Here is a 19,464-nt window from a genome sequence, read left to right on the forward strand (position 1 = left end):
GGTGATCCGGCCATTTCTCCTGCATCCCAACCTTTTTTTTTTTTTTTCTCCCCCCCTTGCGTTTAACTGATGCATGCCAATCAATTTTCCCAACCAGTCGTTTGGGGAGGGAGTGAACCCTGACCGACTGCAGAGTTGCGCGGCTGCCCTCTTCCTCGTCCTTCCCTGCACCCCTTCCCCTTGGCAGCCCAGCAAGGGAGGGTGTGTGTGTGTGTGTGTGGGAAAATCTCTGTTCTCTCACGCCCTCCTAGAAACTTTAGGGACAGTATTTCCTCCCTCCCCCCTTCTCAGGAGCTGAGTCCCAAGGAGCTCTTCCCGCTGGAACCACGGGCCTCAGGCTTACAGGAGCCCACTTAACAATATGGACCTGCTCTCCCACTCCCCCAGCCTTTGGGTAGGTGGGTTTTTTCCAAATCCATCTGTGGGAATCTTTTTTTAATTTGAAATTAAATTACATTGGGTGATTAACAAATGTTAAATAAACCCTGGACATTTTGAGAAGTAGAGTCTTTTCTTTTCTTTTTCTTTCTCTCTCTCTCTCTCTTTCTTTCTTTTCTTTTCTTTCTTTTTTTTCTTTCTTTCTTTCTTCCTCTTTCTTTCAATCTTTCTTCCTCTTTCTTTCAATTGACATTGATCTGGTTCCATTTTTTTTTTGAAGTTCAGCCTTAGGGTGGGGAAATCTATACACACCAAGGCACAATAAATATAACAGCTTGGTGCCATCTTAGAGGAACTTTGGATTGAGGTTTTGTCCTGGCTGGGTTCTCCTCAACTCTTGACTTCATCTTCTGATAAGTGGATGGGGTTCCCCCCCCCCCCAAAGCTGCATGATTTGAAGACTGGGGTGGATGTGTGCATGCATTTGAATTGGGCCCTGCCTCTTACCTGTTTAAAACTTTCTTCGCATCTAAGTGAGTGGGTTTTATTTGCTTTGGCCATTATTCACCCGAATTGGCAGGAAAAAGAAGAGAGTATTTGTTGAACGGTGGGGTCCTTGGTGTTCCCTTTTCTTGCAGATGTTTCATGACCCAAGTAGGTAACATCATCAGTTCTGGAAGGTAGCACTAGGTAGAAAAGAGGTCCCTTCCTGCACCGACGATGTTACATGACTGGATTTATGAAACGTCTACAAGAAAGCAACCAAGCTCTTAGCAGTCAAACAGAGAGAGCATCAAGGACCCTACAAAAGTTGGCTTGTTGAGGTGCTGTATCATCAGTAGCTTGCCGGTTGGACAACTGGTGTAGCCAGGGCTTCCAGCCATCACCATGGTTTCGACACTCTAGAAGAGGAGGCTGTGAAGATTGTGGTTGAAGACACTTTTGAATCAGTGGCGTCTTTTGTCCTGAGTCCCCAACTGACTAATAGAGGCCACCAGAGGGGATTTGTATGACTTTGTGGCCTTTGAGTGAGAGTCCCGGTGAGGTGATCAAAGCTCCAGATGTTCAGAAAAAGAGTCTGAGAAGACATCAGGAAGAGTTTCAACTTCGTACGAAGCTGGAATATCTCAAGATTGCCAGCCAGCCTAGATGGAGGATTGTTTGTCCCTTTCTAAATGCTTTGAAGGTGTGCTGTGAATGTCCCACATGGCTCAGGAATCCTGGGAGTTGGAGTCCACAAGCCCTAAAAGGCCCATAGTTTCCCACCTCTGGTCTAGAGGGTGAACTTGACACTTTTCTTGGGGGGGGACAGGGGGTTGGGTGGAGTGGAGAAAAGCCACTTTCCAAGCAGTGAAAAGCAGACCTTGTTAACGGCTGGTTTAACACAACGGTCACCTTGACAACAACACCCAGAAGCGGTTATTTCCCACCCCAAAATCCAGGATTGTTGCAACAGGTCAAAGCCACAGGTAGTCCTCGACTTAACGACCGCAATCGTTTCAGTTGGCAAGCGAGACATTTAAGCGAGTTCTGCCGCATTTTGCTACCTTTTCTGGCCACGGTTCATTAAGCCAATCGCTGCAATGGATAAGTTACTCGCCCGGTTGTTAAGCGAAACCGGCTCCCCCCCATGGGCTTTGCTTTGTCAGATGGTCGCCAAAAGGAGGAGTCGGTGCGACCGTCACAACTAGGAGTCGGTTTGCCAAGCCTCTTGAGTTTTAATCACGTGACCAGGGGGATGCTGACCGCAACGGTCATAAGTGTGAAAAAACTGGTCCCAGGTCACTTTTTTTTTTCCAATGCCGTTGCGACTTTGGTCGTTAAACGAACCGTTATAAGTCAAGGACTGCCTGCCCTTCCATTTCTCTTTCTTTTTTTCTTTTTCTCCCCGCCAAAAAGAAACGTCCTGCGTTCCCTTTTAGACCCAGACAAGGTGGGAAGTGGGTGCAATTTGCTAGCTGATTTCCTTGAGGATTTTTTTTTCTCTCTCTCTCTCTCTTTTTATCCCCCCTTCCCTCCTTCCCTTCGTCTCTGTTTGTGTCCGTCGTTCCCACCCACCCCCCTCCTCCTCCTCCCAAAGACAAGCGAAACGACTCCTGGGCCACATCGTAGATCGTTGTAGGAATGGGTCCGGCTTTCACAACGACGTGGACGGCAACAACACAGTACAAGAAGTCCTCATTCCAGCCTCCAAAGTGGGCCTGGTCATCGGGAAAGGCGGCGAAACGATAAAACAATTGCAGGTGCGCACGGCGGTTGACCCCCCTGCCTCCCCTTCTCTCTCCACCTACTTCCCTCCCTCCCCTGCCGTCTGAAGGGTCACAGTCCTTGAGTTACAGCCTCAGGGGAGCCCTGTCGCTGAGCCAGACAGCTGTGAAGTGAATTTTGCCCCTCTTACGACCTTTCTCGCCACGCTTGATTAAGTGAAATCACAAAAAAGAGGAGCCCGTTGCCAAAGGTCTGGATTTTTGACCGCAGGGGTTGCGCTACAGCGGTCGTAAGTGTGAAAAACGCTCATGCTGTCTCTCATTTTTCAAAGCCGTCGTATCTTCCAACGGTCACTAAATGAATGCTGTATATAATAAGCAGCATAGATGATCGAACTGTTGTTGTTATTTTTTAAAATGAATATATAAAGAAATAGATTCTTTTTTGCTTGGGGGGAGGTTCAAGTGGGTCATTTTTCTGAAATTTTTGACCGACTGAGAGAAGGTCTCCTTCCCAGTACAGTCAGTCCTCGACCTACGACCACAATGGAGCTCCATAATTGAGGTTGAGAAATGACCTTAAGCGAGCTCTGCCCCATTTTACAGCGTTGCTTGCCGCGTTTCTTGCGCGAGTCGCCCGGTTGTTAAGCAAATCTGGCTCCCCCCCGCCAATGGACTTGGCTGGTCAGAAGGTCGCAAAAGGGGATCACAACTGTCATAAATGCGGAGTCGATTGTCAAGGGTCCGAATATAAATCACGCGGCCCTGGGGATGATGCAGCGGCCCTGAAGTGTGAAAAAGTCCCCCCTTTTTTTCCCAGTGCTGTTGTGACTTCGATCGGTCAGTCCATCAACTGTCGTAAGTCAAGGACTACCTGTTTATTAAAATGACACTTTTTCTCAGTTCCTTCCATCGCAGTTCCTCCCCTCCCCTTCCTCCTCCCCTTGTCTTATCTTCATAGCCTTCAAGCAGGTTTTGCAGGTGGAGTGGGTTTGTTTGTTTTTTGTTTTTGTTTTGCATGTTTCATTTTTGTAGTTTTCTCTCTCTCTCTCTCTCTCTCTCTCTCCCTCTCTCCCGTTATCTGTGCGTCACATATGTAGGAACGAACCGGTGTGAAAATGATCATGATCCAAGATGGCCCTTTACCGACCGGAGCAGATAAACCTCTTCGGATTACGGGAGATGCTTTTAAAGTACAGGTGTGTATTGGAGAGGATTCGTCAGTCTGTGCTGATTAAAAAAAAGAGAGACAGTTGGGTGAGAATTTGGAATAATAACCCAGAGAGAGAGAGAGAGAAAGAGAGAGAGAAAGAGAAGTGTGTGTGTGTCTATGTCTGTGTAGGTATTTCTGTGTTAGCTTGATATTATTTTTCTGGTGTGGTTTTTCCCCCCCCCCCTCCCTCTTCTTTCTTTTTACATTAATAACTTTCTACCTTCTGACCAAATTGAGAGTTGTTAGAATAGAATAGAATAGAAATAGAATAGAATAGAATAGAATAGAATAGAATAGAATAGAATAGAATAGAATAGAATAGAATAGAAAAAAAGAAAAAAGAAAAGAAAAGAAGAAAAGAAAAGAAAATGGAATGGAATGGAATGGAATGGAATGGAATAGTAGAATAAGGAATACAAGAGAAGAGAAGAGAAGAGAAGAGAATTCTTTTATTGGCCAAGTGTGATTGGTCTTTGGTGCAAATGCTCTCAGTGTACATAAAAGAAAAGAGACATTCGTCAAGAGTCAAGAATAGAAGACAAATTAAGAATCTGTTAAGATACAGACCAAGCCACGCGTTTCTACAAACGCCACATTTTTGCAAGCTTTCACTCAAAATCCTAGCAATTCAGGAGCCCGTTTGGTGAAGGGGCCGGGCTAGAAAGTGGGAGGCCGTGAGTTGTAGCGCCGAAGAGCCTCATCCTGCTTTCCAGGCCCTCGTCCTGGGAGACCCAAACCCAGGTGTGTTAACCCCCTTCCCCAACCCTTTCATTAACACGGATCTCTTTTTCTCCCTTCGGAACCCTCTAGCAAGCCCAGGAGATGGTATTGGAGATTATCCGAGAAAAAGACCAGGCCGACTTCCGGGGCCTACGCAACGATTTTACATCCCGAATGGGACGGAGCATAGAGGTACGTGGTTGTGTGAATCTTCTCGCTTCGTAGCAGGAAAACGAGAAATTTTTTTCCCTCCCCCTTTTGGCTACATCAAACGCATTTTAGAACCTAGAATGACAGGGTCTGAAGGGACCTTGGAGATCTTCTAGTCCAACCCCTCTTGCTCAGGCAGGAGACCCTCTTCCATTCCAGACAAACGGCCGTTCCTAAACCCAGTTCTAAAACCTTCGCCTCTCTGGCCACAAGCCCCCGTGTTCAGCTCCCTTTCCTGGTCTCCACGCAAAGCGCAACGAGGGGATGAAAAGGTGACCTCCGGCCTTGGCCTGAGACAAAATCCCCACCTTGGTTTCTGGGACTCGGTTCAAATTTGAGTGGTGGTTTGTGTCCAGAGCCCCCCTCCTCACTAGAATACCCTTCCTCTCTGCAGGTCTCTGTGCCCAGATTCGCCGTGGGGATCGTAATAGGAAGAAACGGCGAAATGATCAAGAAGATTCAGAACGACGCCGGGGTTAGGATTCAGTTTAAACCAGGTTTGTTTTCTTTCGGCGGTCTGACCCAGGTTTCTGGTGGGGGACCCCTAGACCTGTGCCCCCCCCAACCTGCCTCCATGGGAAATTTGTTTCCCTGGTGCCCAAGAGATGTTCTAAACCAGGTATGGGGAACTGTGGTCTCTCTCTCTCTCTCTCTCTCTCTCTCTCTCTCTCTCTCTCTCTCTCTCTCCCTCTCTCCCTCCCTCTCTATCTCTCTATCTCTCTCTCTGCCTTCCTTCTGTTGTTGCTTCACTGGGCTCTTCCCTCGCTTTCTCCTCCAGATGACGGTATCAGCCCAGAAAGAATTGCCCAGGTCATGGGCCTCCCTGACCGATGCCAGCACGCAGGTCACATCATCACCGAGCTCATCCTCACGGCACAGGTGAGTCAGGCTGAGCGCCGGCAAGCTGAGGGAGACCCGAATAACAGGGTCAGAAGGGACCTTGGGTGTCTTCTAGTCCAACCCCCCCCTGCTCACACGGGAGACCCTGGGCCATCCTGCTGGCTTTTGAGCGGGGTTGGATTGCTCTTCAAAGTGGGTGGAGGGGAGAGAGGGGTGGGCGCAACGCCTAGCGACTTACGACTACGATCAGGACTAGAATCGCTGCTGCTGCTGCTGGTGCCGTGGTTAGAATGCAGGATTGCAGGCTGACTCCGCCCACAGTCTGGAGTTTGAGTCTCACCAGCTCAAGGTTGACTCGGCCTTCCATCCTTCCCAGGTCGGTCAAATGAGGACCCAGATTGTTTGGCGGGGGGAGGGGCAAGAGGCTGGCTCTGTAAACCACTCAGAGAGGGCTGTAAAAAGCACCATGAAGCAGCATATAAGTCGCATGGGGTATTGCTAACTAAGCAAGGCACTTTCTAAGTTGAGTTGTAACAGATAATGTAACCGATAATCAGAGTTGGGAGGAACCTTGTAGGTCATCTAGTCCAACCTCCTGCTCAAGCAGTAGACCCTACACCATTTCTGACAGATGGCAGTCCAGTCATTTCTTGAAAGTCTCAAGTGATGAAGCTCCCACAACTTCTGAAGGCAACTTCTGTTCCATGGGTTGATTGTTCTCACTGTCAGAAAGTTTCTCCTTATTTCCAGGTTGAATCTCTCCTTGTTTAGTTTCCATCCATTATTCCTTGTCTGGCCTTTGGGTGCTTTAGAAAATAGCTTGACCCCCTTCTCCTCTCTGTGGCAACCCTCAAATATTGGAAAATTGCTCTCCTGTCTCCCCGGTCCTTCTTTTCCTTAAACTAGACATGTCTTCTGTCCATCCATGGTTTGCTCAGATGTCTTTATTTATTTCCTTCCTTCCTTCCTTCCTTCCTTCCTTCCTTCCTTCCTTCCTCCCTCCCTTCCTCCTCCCTCCCTTCCTTCCTTCTTTCTTTCTTTCTTCTTTCTTTCTTTCCTTCCTTTCCTTTCTTTCTCTTTCTTTCTTTCTTTCTTTCTTTCTTTCTTTCTTTCTTTCTTTCTTTCTTTCTTTCTTTCTTTCTTTCTTTCTTTCTTTCTTTCTTTCTTTCTTTCTTTCTTTCTCTTGTGCTTTGGAAAATAGCTTGACCCTTTCCTCCTCTCTGTGGCAGCCCCTCAAATATTGGAAAATTGCTCTCCTGTCTCCCTTGGTCCTTCTCTTCCCTAGACTAGCCATGCCCAGTTCCTGCAACTGTTCTTCATATGTTTTAGCCTCCAGTCCCCTTAAATCATCCTGGTTGCTCTTCTCTGCACTCTTTCTAGAGCTTCAACATATTTTTTTTACAGTGTGATGACCAAAACTGGATGCAGCACTCTAGTTGTATCCTATTTTACAATTTATTTATTTTTGCCACGCTTCTTAAGCAAATCCGGCTCCACCCACCCACCCATGAATTTCCCAGAAGCCAGCTGGGAAAGTCGCAGAAGGCGATCCTGTGGCCCAAGGCACTGTCGTAAATACATTGCCAGTTGCCCCCACACACCCCAGTGCCCAAGCTTGACCGTGGGAATCTTAATAATTACAAGGACGGGGTCTTGTGACTCAGGTTTTCCCCCCCCCCTCCTTGGTGAATGGTCACCGAGCAAACAGCTGAACTCAAGGACTACCCGTACTTCCTTGAGTTTATCAACTCAAAAATTCCATGAGGACTAGAAACTTGGGAGGAGGAGGACCCCATTGTCTGAGAACAGACAGGCTCGGTTTCGGTTTTATTATCCGACGTGGAATTGGGGAAGGCGCTTTTCTGGAATTCCCAGTTGGCTGGGGGCCGGTGGGGAGTTGTGATAGTCCACCAGGCCTTTCCCGCGTGCTCAGGGGTGCCGCCTTCTTCGCTTCCAGGAGCGTGATGGTTTCGGGACCCTGGCCGTCACCCGGGGCAGAGGGCGTGGACGGGGAGACTGGAGCCTGGGCACCCCCGGCGGCATGCAGGAAATCACTTACACGGTGCCCGCCGATAAATGTGGCCTGGTGATCGGCAAAGGTGAGTCCCCGGGGGGTGTCTGTGTGTGTGAAATGTCAGCCTCTGGGTAAGTTTGCAAGGAAAATAACAAGAAGGTCCAGGCCTTTTAGCTTCAAACCATCATCGTGAAGAGCCACAGTGGTTAGAATGCAGGAACACAGGCTGACTCTGTCGAGTGCAAGCAGTTCGATCCTGACCGGCTCAAGGTTGACTCAGCCTTCCATCCTTCCGAGGTGGGTCAAACGAGGACCCAGATTGTTGGGGGCAAGAGGCTGACTCTGTAAACTGCTTAGAGAGGGCTGGAAAGCATCGGAAAGTGGTATATAAGTCTAGGTGCTATTGTTATTGCCCTTCCTTCCTTCCTTCCTTCCTTCCTTCCTTCCTTCCTTCCTTCCTTTCCTTTCCTTTCCTTTCCTTTCCTTTCCTTTCCTTTCCTTTCTTTTCCTTTTTCCTTTCCTTTCCTTTCCTTCCTTCCTTCTTTCCTTCCTTATTTTTTTCCTAACTCCCTTATTTCTTTCCTTCCTTCCTTCTTTGCTTCCTTCCTTATTTTTTCCCTACCTTATTTACTTCCTTCCTTATTTCTTTCCTAACTTTCTTCTTTCTTTCCTAACTTCCTTATTTTTTCCTTCTTTCCTTCCTTTTCTTCCTTCCTTCCTTTTCTTCCTTCCTCCCTTCTTTCCTAACTTCCTTATTTATTTATTTCCTTCCTTCTTCCCTTCCTTCCTTCTTTCCTACCTTTCTTCTTCCCTTCCTTCCACGACTAGCATGCAGAATGGCAGGCTGACGCTACCCACAGTCCACGACTTTCCTGAGCATCTTTCTTAACCACAGTCGCTAAGCGAAACGCTGCAGTTCTTGAAAGCAGCGAGCCAGTCCCCTTGGAAAACAACTCTCAAAAGTCGGAGGAGCTGTCCTCCACGAACACTTTCATTGGAGGTGGGGGGGAATGAGGGCCGAGAGGCTTGAGCCGCGGCCCTTCGCTGGTCAAGGGTTTCCTTTGCATCCATGTCCGACAGCTCTCACTGCAGCCTCTTCTTCGGAGCCCCGGGGGGTTGGAGGGAGGCTGTATTTCCATGATAAACCCAGCCATCTTGACAGCCTGCTCCCTGTCACCGTTGCCTTTTTAGCCTCGTTTGATTAATTGCTTTACGATTCTGCATCCAGCTGTGGGTCCCCCGTCGGTCGTCCATCCCCCCCTTGTGCCCCCTGCTCAAAGAAAAGCAGCCCCTCTTTTGAATAGCCGTCTGCAGACAAGCCCCATGTGTTAAGCAGGTGACTGGCTTTTGTGAAAAGGGGGCGAACGCTTTGGGGAACCGATCTTGGCTTGTTCTCTCTCTCTCTCTCTCTCTCTTTTTTTTTCCCCCCTTCGGCCCTCCAGTCTTTGGCCGAGGGATGGAGAAGACTCTTCTTGGAGAGGCTGGAATTGATATTGTCCTCTCTTCCGACGTGAGCCGACTACCGTGTGAAACTTGGAAGCCGTCCCCGAAATTCCTCCGTTAGGTCCGACACAGACCTGCCCCTCCTGCAACCAAAAACCGCCTCACAATCACACTGGGCGACGTAAAATGTAAAAAATGCAACATTAAACACAGTTCAGTGGATCTTGCACAGAAATTAGCAACATGAATTGAATTATGTCACTCTGCACTGATCAGGGAAGGAAGGACGGGCATACAGGTCGTCCTTGGCTTACAACGGTACCCATTTAGTGTCCTCTCAAAGTTGCAAACAGCCCTGAAAAGGGCGACTTATGTCCATCCAATCACACTTGGCCAAGGGATTCACTTAGCAACCGTGTTACTGAATGACTGCAGTGATTCTGTGGCAAATAAGGTCATAAAATGGGGCAAAATTCACCTAGCCACTGCCTCACTTAACAACAGAAATATTGAGCTCAAAGAGGAGGAGGACTAGAACTCCCCGTCTCCTGGTAATTGGCCCAAGTCACCCATTGTCTTTCATGCATAAGGCGGGACTAGAACTCACCGTCTCTTAGTGATTGGCCTAAAGTCACCCAATCTGCTTTCATGCCCAAGACAGTACTAGAATTCACCATCTCCTGGCGATTGGCCCAAAGTCACCCAGCTGGCTTTTATATGGCTAATGCAGGACTAGAACTCACCATCTCCTAGTGATTGGCCCAAAATCACCCGACCAACTTTCATGCCTAAAGCAGGACCAGAACTCACTGTCTCCTAGTGATTAGCCCAAAGCCACCCAATCGATTATCATGCCCAGGACAGTACTAGAATTCACCATCTCCTGGCGATTGGCCCAAAGTTACCATCGTTTTTCTCTCCCAAGGCAGCACTATGTTCAGAGTATTGCAGCGTCAATTCAGTGCCAGAAAAGTAAACGCAGGTGGCTGAGGCTTCATTTAACTTCTTTATAAACATTTAAAGTAACTTTTACAATACCAGTTGTAGATTTCTCCAACATGGAGCAAACTCAAACAGGAGCAGACATGTTACAGGTTCAGAACAGAACAGCAGGAGCTCAGAAACAGACCTCAATTTCACTTCAGTTCAACAGGCAAGCACGACACACAGCAGAGGAGAGAAGCAGTTTCATTTTCAATAGACAGACTCAGAGCTTAACAGAGCCGCAGAGCTTAATATGGAGCCACGCCTAGGCTACGTCTAGTTTCAGTTTCCAAACAGTCCTCATTGGCTGACTCAGTTGCTATGCCTATGCATTGGCTGACCTTATTACAATGCTCTATTCCAGTTCATGAACTTAACTCTGACACACTAGAAGTCACAGTCTCCTGGTTTTTATCCTGCCTACCCCACCATTCCTGGGTTGTTGTTGTTTTTGAAAACAAAACCCTCATTGCTTCGGACTTGGCAAAGTTTCCGCAGGTTTCCTGCAACCCAGATCAGACTGGGAAGCTTTTTCAAAACGCCTCCTCCCAAACCTGTTGCAAAAAGGGGGCGTGTTGGCCTGCCTAGAGCCAACAGTTGTCCGATGCTGAACTAATTGGTCCTTCTCCCCTTCACCTTTGGTTTCTGGCCAGTCAGGAGGAGGGTCAGGCATCTTCCCCAGTTTCCAGCCTAAGAATCGAGCCATTGTGAGCCCGTGGAGGAATCCTTTGTTAAGCAAATTTCATGAAGACAAGCGAGACCGAAAACCCTCCCTCCGGGTATATATCTCTATATATCTATCTATCTTTGGATGTCTTGTTCCCTTTTGGAGCTAAATTTTCATTAGTCGTGCTCCACCTTTCTATAAGCCTTTCCTTGTCGGGGCCTGTTCTTGTTCTCCCAAGCGTTGGCGGCCAGGGGCTTCCCACCAGCCCTGCCTAATTCTGGAGAGCTCTGCGGGGAATCGGCGACCAAAATTCTGCTTACAAGGCAGCATTGGGGGTGGGGGGGCATTTGTTGACCGACAAATCCAATCCACAAATCGGTCCCCGAGTTGTGGGAATACTGCAATTTGGCAGGAGGCTTAATGGCGATCTTGTTTGGTTTGCGTCTTGCTTCCTGGCGAGATAAAGTCGGGTACATAATAAAATAAAAATAAAACGCACTCGTTGGGACGGGGCTGTTGAATGACTGTTCTTGCAAGGGGAATGTTTTAATATTGTGGCCGAGAGTTTAGCCTTCGTGAAGTCATGCATTTTAGGGGCTTTGAACAAGAGGCTGAGCTTCAGAAGGACTTATTTGCAGCTCCGGGTTGGTGGGGTCCTTGGTGGTCTCTGAGCTTGGCGGTTTTTCTTGCAGGCATTTCGGTACCCAACTATGTTGTAGCATCAGGGGTAGGAGGGAGTGGGTTTGTAGAGAGGAGGAGGAGGAGGAGGAAACGCCATCACTAGAAGTGTTCAAGAAAAGACTTGTCGGGGATGGTATAAGGAGGCTGGACTAGAAGACCTCCAAGATCCCTTCCAGCAGGGAAAGGGCGAAGGAGGGCCCCCCCCCTAGCAACTCACGGAGGTCTCCAAACTCGGCAACTTTTAAGACTTGTGGACTTCAACTCCCAGAATTCCTCCTCCACCAAAGTTGAAGTCCACAAGCCTTAAAAGTTGCCGAGTTTGGAGACCTCCGTGAGTTGCTAGGGGGGGGGCCTCCTTCGCCCTTTCCCTGCCTGCCCCCCAAAAGCAAAGCTTACTTGTCTCTTTGGGAAAGGGCCCCCTCCCCTCCTGGGACTCTGGACTGTAGTCCACCACAAACAAACCATGATGGTGTCTACCGGAAGAAGGTCCTCAAAAACACCCGCACCGAGTAGATGCTGTCCTTTGGAAATACAGACCCCTTGTCGTGGCAGATGAATGTGGGGAAAGGCATACAACCTTCCAGGCCCGAGCTCTCTCACCCAACGCCTCCTTCCCCTTTGCAGGAGGAGAGAACATCAAAGGCATAAACCAGCAATCGGGGGCACACGTGGAACTCCAGCGAAACCCTCCTCCCAACACGGACCCGAACATTCGGATATTCACCATCCGGGGAGTGCCCCAGCAGATCGAGCTCGCCAGACACTTGATCGATGAGAAAGTGGGAGTAAGTCCCGTCATGCCTTTCATGGTCTCAGGCCAGCCCCCCACCCCAAAGCACCTCCCTCTCCCCCCCGCCTCAAATGGGGTACAGGTTTGCCGTTGCGGGATGCTTGGAAGGCGTGGGAAATTTCCCCTGGGTTCTCCCTGTGAATTCAGTGGGTTTCCTGTGCAAATGGGAATATTTATTTCATATCCATCACCTGCAAAGGCACTGGGGCTGCATTTCTAAATGCGAGGGGCAGGAGAAGCCCCTGCTTGTCAGAACCATCAGCTAAAAAAAGCAAACCTTCATTCATTCATTCATTCCCACCTTTACTATTTCTATAAATTAACTCAAGGTGGCTTACTTACCTAATCCTCTCTCTTCCTCCTGTTTTCCCCCCCATAAACAACAACCCTGTGAGGTGGGTTGGGCCAGACAGATTGACCCAAATCACTCAGCTGACTTTCAGAGCTTAGGTGAGACTAGAAATCACCGTCTCCTAGTGATTGGCCCAAAGTCACCCAGCCGGCTTTCATGCCTTAAGGCAGGACTAGAACTCCCCGTCTCCTAGATACTAGAACCCAGTTACCTGCTTTCTAACCCAGCACCTTCACCACTAAACAACGGTACCATTTAAAGAAAACCAAGAAATAGCCAACCGATGTCCGTTTGAACCTGGTTCTGCCATTTTTGTGTCTTTCCCGGCGGTGGGAAAGGACTGGATTTTCAGCCGCCCCGACCGCAAGAGCCCCTGGGTCCATAGCTGACCACCTCTCCCATCCACCCCCAAGTATCCCACCAGTTGCCCGCAGCCCCTGAAGGCTTGCAGGCTCACCTTGTCATTCAAACATGGAGGCTCTGGTCTAAGTAACCCCTTCCAGTGATGTCTTTTCTTTCAGGGCACCAACCTAGGTGGACCTGGGGGTTTTAGCCAGGCTCCTTTCAGCCAGCCACCTGCGACGACTCATCAAAAGTAAGATTTTTTTTCCCCCCTCCCTTCCTTCCTTCCTCCCTCTCTTCGTTTCGTTTTGTTTCTCCCAGCATAACTGATGCTTGCAACCCAACTAACGGGTCCGTAACGTGTTTGCATCATTCTGGATGCTTTTAAGGATGCAGACAAAGACAATGATTCTCAAGGTCAGGATCAGCAAAGGCCGGTGCTCAGAGGGGAGGGTTTTTTTTGGGGGGATGACAAACAGGGGGGCGGAGGTCACAGCGTCTGAAAGACAAAAGAGACAAGCCTCGCCCTCCGTGCGTTCGGCTTCTGCCGTGGCGTGGAAAGGTGGGCCGCTCGTCTCATTGCAGTGCAAGCTTAGTCCTCCGTTCCTCCAGCACCAACGAAGGCGCATGTTTTTTTTAGTTCGGGGATGAAGTGAGGGGATTCCTTGGTGCCCTCCGAGCTTGGTGGTTTCGCCAGGGAAATACTTTTGCAAAGCAAAGAAAGTGGGGGAGAGCAAAGTTCAGCAGCACGCCATGTTCCGAAAAACCCGTTTCAGCCCAGTTGCAAAGAGGCCGAAGGATCCGTTTTCGGCACTGGTTATATCAGCTAATGGGGTGGCACCACCTGCCTCTCCCCGTGACTGAGGGAGTGGAGAGGCGGGAAAAGGCTTTGTGTGTCATTTTCCAGCTTATTGTGACATTGCACCGCTTCAAAGGTGGTCGGCATTTGGAGTTCATCCTTGTTCTTATGCCTTTGGCTACAGATAAGCTAGGTGAAGATATTTCTTCGGGGGGAAAAATGCCCGCCCCATTTAAATGATAACCAGTAGAAGATAATATTAGTAGCTCAGGGTTGAACTGTGGGGTCTTTGGTGCTCTCTGAGCTTGGTGGTTTCCTTGCAGACGTTTCATGACCCAACTAGGTTACATCATCAGTGCTAGAAGAGGAGGAGGAGGAGGAGACTGTAGGGTCCTTGGTGCTCTCTGAGCTTGGTGGTTTCCTTGCAGACGTTTCATGACTCAACTAGGTTACATCATCAGTGCTAGAAGGGAGTGGGGTTTGTGGAGAAGAGGAGGAGGGCAGGAGGAGGAGATGAGATGAGAGGAGGAGGACCGTGGGGTTACATCATCAGTGCTAGTAAGGAGTAACTGTGTCTTCTCATCCACAGCGGTCCCCAGGCGTTCATGACCCAGGGCTGGGGAAGCACTTTCCAGACGTGGCAACAACCAGGACAGCAGGTCCCAAGTAAGTGTCCCCCCATCCTAGAAATATGGGGGTTTTGGGGGGTGGGGGTGGGGAGTATTTGGGGTAGTCTGGAGACCCCCGAGTCAAGATACCTCACAACCGGACAATTTTCTGCTGCAGCGTTTTGCTTGCAAGGGGATGAGGTGGCACCTTTGCACCCAAGCAAGATTCTGTTAATGTAGCTTTTACAACAAAGTAGCTTTGCCATAATTTTTTATATAGACAGCAGTCAGTTAGTCCTTCTCTTCGTTAAACTAGATATTCCAAATTCCTGCAACTGTTCTTCATGTGTTTTAGCCTCCAGTCCCCTAATCATCCTGGTTGCTCTTCTCTGCACTGTCTGTGCTCTGACATATGTCGGATATGTTACTCTATGTTGGAGTGTTAGAAACTGCCAGATAAAACAGGGAATAGCTAGCCATGGCAGAAGCACATTCTGCCTTTGGGTTACATGTCCTCCTCCTCTGGTAGTTGGGCACAGGATCCCAGCTCTCCTTCTGAAAAGTCGATCCATTAATATCTCAAGGGGTTCAGACCCAGAGATTGTGTCCTGCTCTCTCTCTCTGTCCGCTCTGTAACCTCTTTCTTTCGTTCTTGGCTTCCCTTTGGGTAGGTCAGCAAAACCAGCAGCAGAATAGCCAACCAGATTACAGCAAGGCATGGGAAGACTATTACAAGAAGCAGAGTAAGTACCTTCAGACTTGCAAAGTTGTGTTAATGTAGCTTTGGAGAACAGTCAGATAAGAGACGGCATAGCCCTGAGCTGCATAAGGGATAGAGAAAGAAACTCGGAAAGGAACCCTCCCTAGTATCTCAATTGGTAAAAGAGACGGTGGGCGATCTGTACCTTCGGACTTGCAAGTGTCTGTTAATGTTGCTTTAGAGAACAATTAGATAAGAGATGGCATAGCCCAGAGCTGCATAAGGGATAGAGAAGGAGAAGAGACCCACCCTAGTTTCTCAGTCTGTAAAGGAGACAAGGCCCTGAGCTGCCTAAGGGGTGGAGAAAAAAACTCAGAAAGGAACACTCCCTAGTATTTCAGCCGGTAAAAGAGACGGTGGGCTATTTGTACCTTCAGACTTGCAACGTTGTGTTTAATGTACCTTTAGAGAACAGTCAGAACAGTCAGATAAGAGACGGCATAGCCCTGAGCTGCATAAGGGATAGAGAAGGAGAAGAGACCCACCCTAGTTTCTCAGTCTGTAAAGGAGACAGGGGGAGATTTGTATCTTCAGACTTGCAAAATTCTATGAAGGTAGCCCTACAGTAAATTGGAATTAATTCCCCTGCTCTATGAGCATGAGCCCTGGGCCAAGGCTTAGCCCGAAGCAGGAGTCCCGGGGGAGGGGGCGAGTTATTGGGGAATGGGGTACGTGGGATACTCCCCAGCTTCCTCGTCAACGTCTCCTTTACCCCTTCTTCTCTTTCTTCTTCCCCCCTTCCCTTCCAGGTCACGCTGCCACAGCTGTTTCCCAAGCCAGCAGCCAGCCAGACTACACAATGGCCTGGGCAGAGTATTACCGACAACAGGCGGCCTACTACGGGCAGACGTTAGGGCAGGCTCACAGCCAGGTGAGTGCTTCTCTTGCGCACAGTTGCCGCCTTGAAGCCCAGCGGGCAGCGGATTGAATCTCTGGGTGCCACCCTCGACTGACAAGTCACGAAATTGTCAAAGAGGCTCAGTTTAATTTTAATCCTTCGCAGTAAGGCGGGCGGCTAATAAATTTACAAATAATATTGAAAAGAAACCAAAAAAAAAAACAAAGAAATTGCCAAATGAAGTCAACGGGTGACGCTCAGCCAAGACAGAAATAAGTAGGTTTATAGGATACGGGGTTTTGACGTTATGCCAGCCAACCGCAGAAACCAATGAATAAAGCCAAGGACCTCCTCTTAACATACTAAAAAACACACAGCCACAAGGGAGCCCAGAGTTTCTGCAGCCAAGCAAGGCTTGCCCCATTGAAGGACCTTTCTTGCCACCGTTGTTAAGTGAATCACTCCAGTTGTTAAGTTAGTTGCACCGAGCCGTCTTCCCCCACCCCCGTTGGCTTGGCTCCTCAGAAGGTCGCATAAAGGGGAATCACATGACCGTCGTTAATAGGAGTGCGTTGCCAACGTTAGTCACATGACCACGGGGAATGCTGCAATGGTCGTAAGTGTGAAAACTGGTCATAAGTAGCTTTTAAAAAACTTGTTTTTCACCCTGACGACGGCTGCAGCATCTCCTTGGCCATTTTTGATTCGTTTCTTTAAACAAAGAAATTGCAAAAACTTCTGCCTGGAGGGGCCTTTCCGGTCGTAGGCGAGAAGGGTGTGTGGGATGGGGATGATGGGTCTAGTTGTCTTCCCCACTGCAGGGTCAAGATAGGATTGCAAAACCCGTTGAGCGTTTTTAATTCTGTTTCCACTCACTTTTAATTTTTTTTTTGTCCTTTATTTTTTCAGGAGCAGTAGAACAACTGTTTGATTCTTCTTCCTTTTTCCTTTTCCTTGGAATCATTGTGGAAACAAACCTTTTTTGTAACAGAGGTTTCTAGATTTGCAGCCGTTTGAAGATCTTTCTTTCTTCTTCCTTCCTTCCTTCCTTCCTTCCTTTCTTTCGTGAAACACTAGTGGTTAGGATAATCTCTATCGAACTTTTTCTAAGAATCAGGAACAATTAGTAACATGTACTAAACTTTACGGACATGCTATGTCATTTTCTTCCTTTTCCTTAATTTCTGCTTTTTGTTTTTGTTCTTTTTTTTTTTTCCGGGGAGGATTCATTTCCGAAATTGTAAGGCAAAAAAATTAAAAAATGACAGGAAAAAAAAATTAAAAAGAGCACGAAGCAAAACTCCGGGAACATGATTTGGAGGGAAGCCAATGAACAGCTGGCATCACAACTTTCCCCAAAGCTTTCAACAAATGGGTTTTTGTGTGGGCGTGTGTTTGGGTTTTTTTCTTTCTTTTTTTCTCTTTTTCACCCCACCCCCATCTCTTCTCTTTGTACTTTGATTTTAAAATCTTTTTTTTTTCTGTTGAAAAAGAAAAACAAACAAACAGACAAACAAACAAACAAAAAAACGCTTGGAAGTCTTAGGTGGTATGTAACAAATTCTAAAAGAAAAGAAAATGATTTTTTTAAAAAAGAAAACAGTATTTAAATATTCTTAAATATGTAAATTCATTAAATATTTTACTTCTAATTTTTCTTGTACCTTGGCTGTCTTTTTTTGATTTTATTGCATTTTTTAAAAAGAAGAAACTGAATTATGCTATGTATTGTAATTAATTATGTGAATTTATTGGGACAGTTGCTGTTTGCTGTCGTTCTTTTATCGCGGGGGGGGGGCATTTTGTAGGGGCTGTATAATTTCTAGAGATCTAAAGGGTTAATATAAAAGCAATGTGTTAATTTTTTAGTGATACTATTTTCCTTTCTATGTTTCCCTGGTTGGTTGCATTTGTAAATCTAAGACCTCCAAGCATCTCTTAAAAAAAAAAAAAGCAAAATACTTTTTGTCTATTTCAGAAATAAATACTGTTATTTTTAATATTAAGATGAAACTGCTATTAGTATCTTTAACAAGCACTGTGGAACATTTAAATCCTATAAAATAGTAGTAACTATTTTTTAATTCCAGGGTGTGTGTTTGCTTTTGGCTTTTTATTTTTTTTCCTTTGTTTTTAAGTATTTTCTTACCTTAATATTTGTCAAATTTTACCTACAGGAAATAAAAATGAAATCTAGTATTAACCATAGGTATGTTCTGAATAATTTTTTGATTTAATAAAAGGGATAATATGGTTTCCAGTGTTTATTGTAGTGTTTTCTTGTACAGATAACAGTGTATTTTTAAAGAGAAAAAAAAAACGGAAGTAAAGCTATTTTTTTCTTGACATTTTTAATTGATCTATGCGACATTCCGTTTTGAATTGTACCGAAGTTGCTGTTTTAGGAGCTTCCTCGCCCTCCCTCCCATTTCTTTATATAATGCTTGAAATGTCTAACTGTATACAGAAAAGAAAAACAATTGGATAATGTTCAGCATGATGTTTTAAAACAAAAATGTTCTTTTTATTTGACTGACAGTTGCATTTTACACTCTCTCTATAATAAAAAAAAATTCCACACGATTTCATTTCTGGGTGCTGTGTCGGTGTCCTTTTACACACAAAAAAAATTACATTTAAAACGGGTCTCAGTTTCCCCTCTTAGTTTTCTGTCTGCTTTCCATTGAAGTGTTAAAAGTTTTGTTTTTTTTCTTAGCGGTTTAGTCCTCCGGCAGCTCAAAAGTCATGGGTGGCTACATCCATTGGGGGGAAAAAAAACGATATGAAGATGAGAATGAATGAATGAATGAATTCTTTATTGGCCAGGTGTGATTGGACACACAAGGAATTTGTCTTGGTGCAAATGCTCTCAGTGTACATAAAAAGAAAAGATACATTCATCAAGAATCATTAGGTAAAACACTTAATGATAGTCATAGGGTACAAATAAGCAATCAAATCATACTAGGAAACAGTCAATATAAATCATAAGGATACAAGCGACAGTTACAGTCGTACAGTCACAAGTGGGAGGGGATGGGTGATGTGATGAGAAGATTAATAGTAATAGTAGTGCAGACTTTGTAAATAGTTGGGCAGTGTTGTGGGAATTATTTGATGGCATTCGGGAAAAAATTCCCCTTGTGTCTAGTTGTTCTGGTGTGCAGTGCTCTATAGCGTCGTTTTGAGGGAAGGAGTTGAAATAGTTTGTGTCCGGGATGTGAGAGGTCTGTAAGTATTTCCACAGCCCTCTTTTTGACTCGTGCAGGATACAGGTCCTCGATTGAAGGCAGGTTCGTAGCAATTGTTTTTTCTGCAGTCCTAATTACTCTCTGAAGTCTGTGTCTGTCTTGTTGGGTTGCAGAACCAAACCAGACAGTTATAGAGGTGCAGATGTCAGACTCAAATCATTCCTCTGTAGAACTTGGCCAGTTTGAGCTTCCTGAGTTGGCGCAGGAAGAACAGGATTTTATTTTATTTATTTATTTATTTTTGTCAATCGCTTACAAGATAATAGGTATAAGTAAAAACATAGTTATGAATACATGGGTACATATAAGAAAAATATATATAAAAGAAACAATAGGACAGGGACGGTGGGTACGTTGGTGCGCTTAT

General features: G+C 46.6%; 1 protein-coding gene across 3 annotated transcripts in view; it reads left to right on the forward strand.

Moving 5' to 3' along the window:
* Positions 1–18,434, forward strand: part of FUBP3 (far upstream element binding protein 3) — a 33,911-nt gene extending 15,477 nt beyond the window's left edge. For all 3 annotated transcript variants that reach the window (XM_087943864.1, XM_087943862.1, XM_087943863.1), the window contains exons 8-19: positions 2,459–2,621; positions 3,686–3,784; positions 4,609–4,710; positions 5,123–5,225; positions 5,507–5,607; positions 7,526–7,667; positions 11,982–12,142; positions 13,021–13,094; positions 14,230–14,306; positions 14,920–14,991; positions 15,758–15,879; positions 16,756–18,434. In XM_087943864.1, the coding sequence (XP_087799990.1) occupies positions 2,459–2,621; positions 3,686–3,784; positions 4,609–4,710; positions 5,123–5,225; positions 5,507–5,607; positions 7,526–7,667; positions 11,982–12,142; positions 13,021–13,094; positions 14,230–14,306; positions 14,920–14,991; positions 15,758–15,879; positions 16,756–16,764 (1,225 nt within the window). In that variant the 3' untranslated portion in view covers positions 16,765–18,434. The remainder of the gene's footprint in view (positions 1–2,458; positions 2,622–3,685; positions 3,785–4,608; positions 4,711–5,122; positions 5,226–5,506; positions 5,608–7,525; positions 7,668–11,981; positions 12,143–13,020; positions 13,095–14,229; positions 14,307–14,919; positions 14,992–15,757; positions 15,880–16,755) is intronic.
* Positions 18,435–19,464: the final 1,030 nt, after the last annotated feature.

This window comes from Notechis scutatus, chromosome 15, assembly GCF_049901735.1.
Source record: "Notechis scutatus isolate UNSWTSFEM ecotype Mainland chromosome 15, rNotScu1.2, whole genome shotgun sequence".
In the NCBI taxonomy this organism is placed as follows: Eukaryota; Metazoa; Chordata; class Lepidosauria; order Squamata; family Elapidae; genus Notechis; species Notechis scutatus.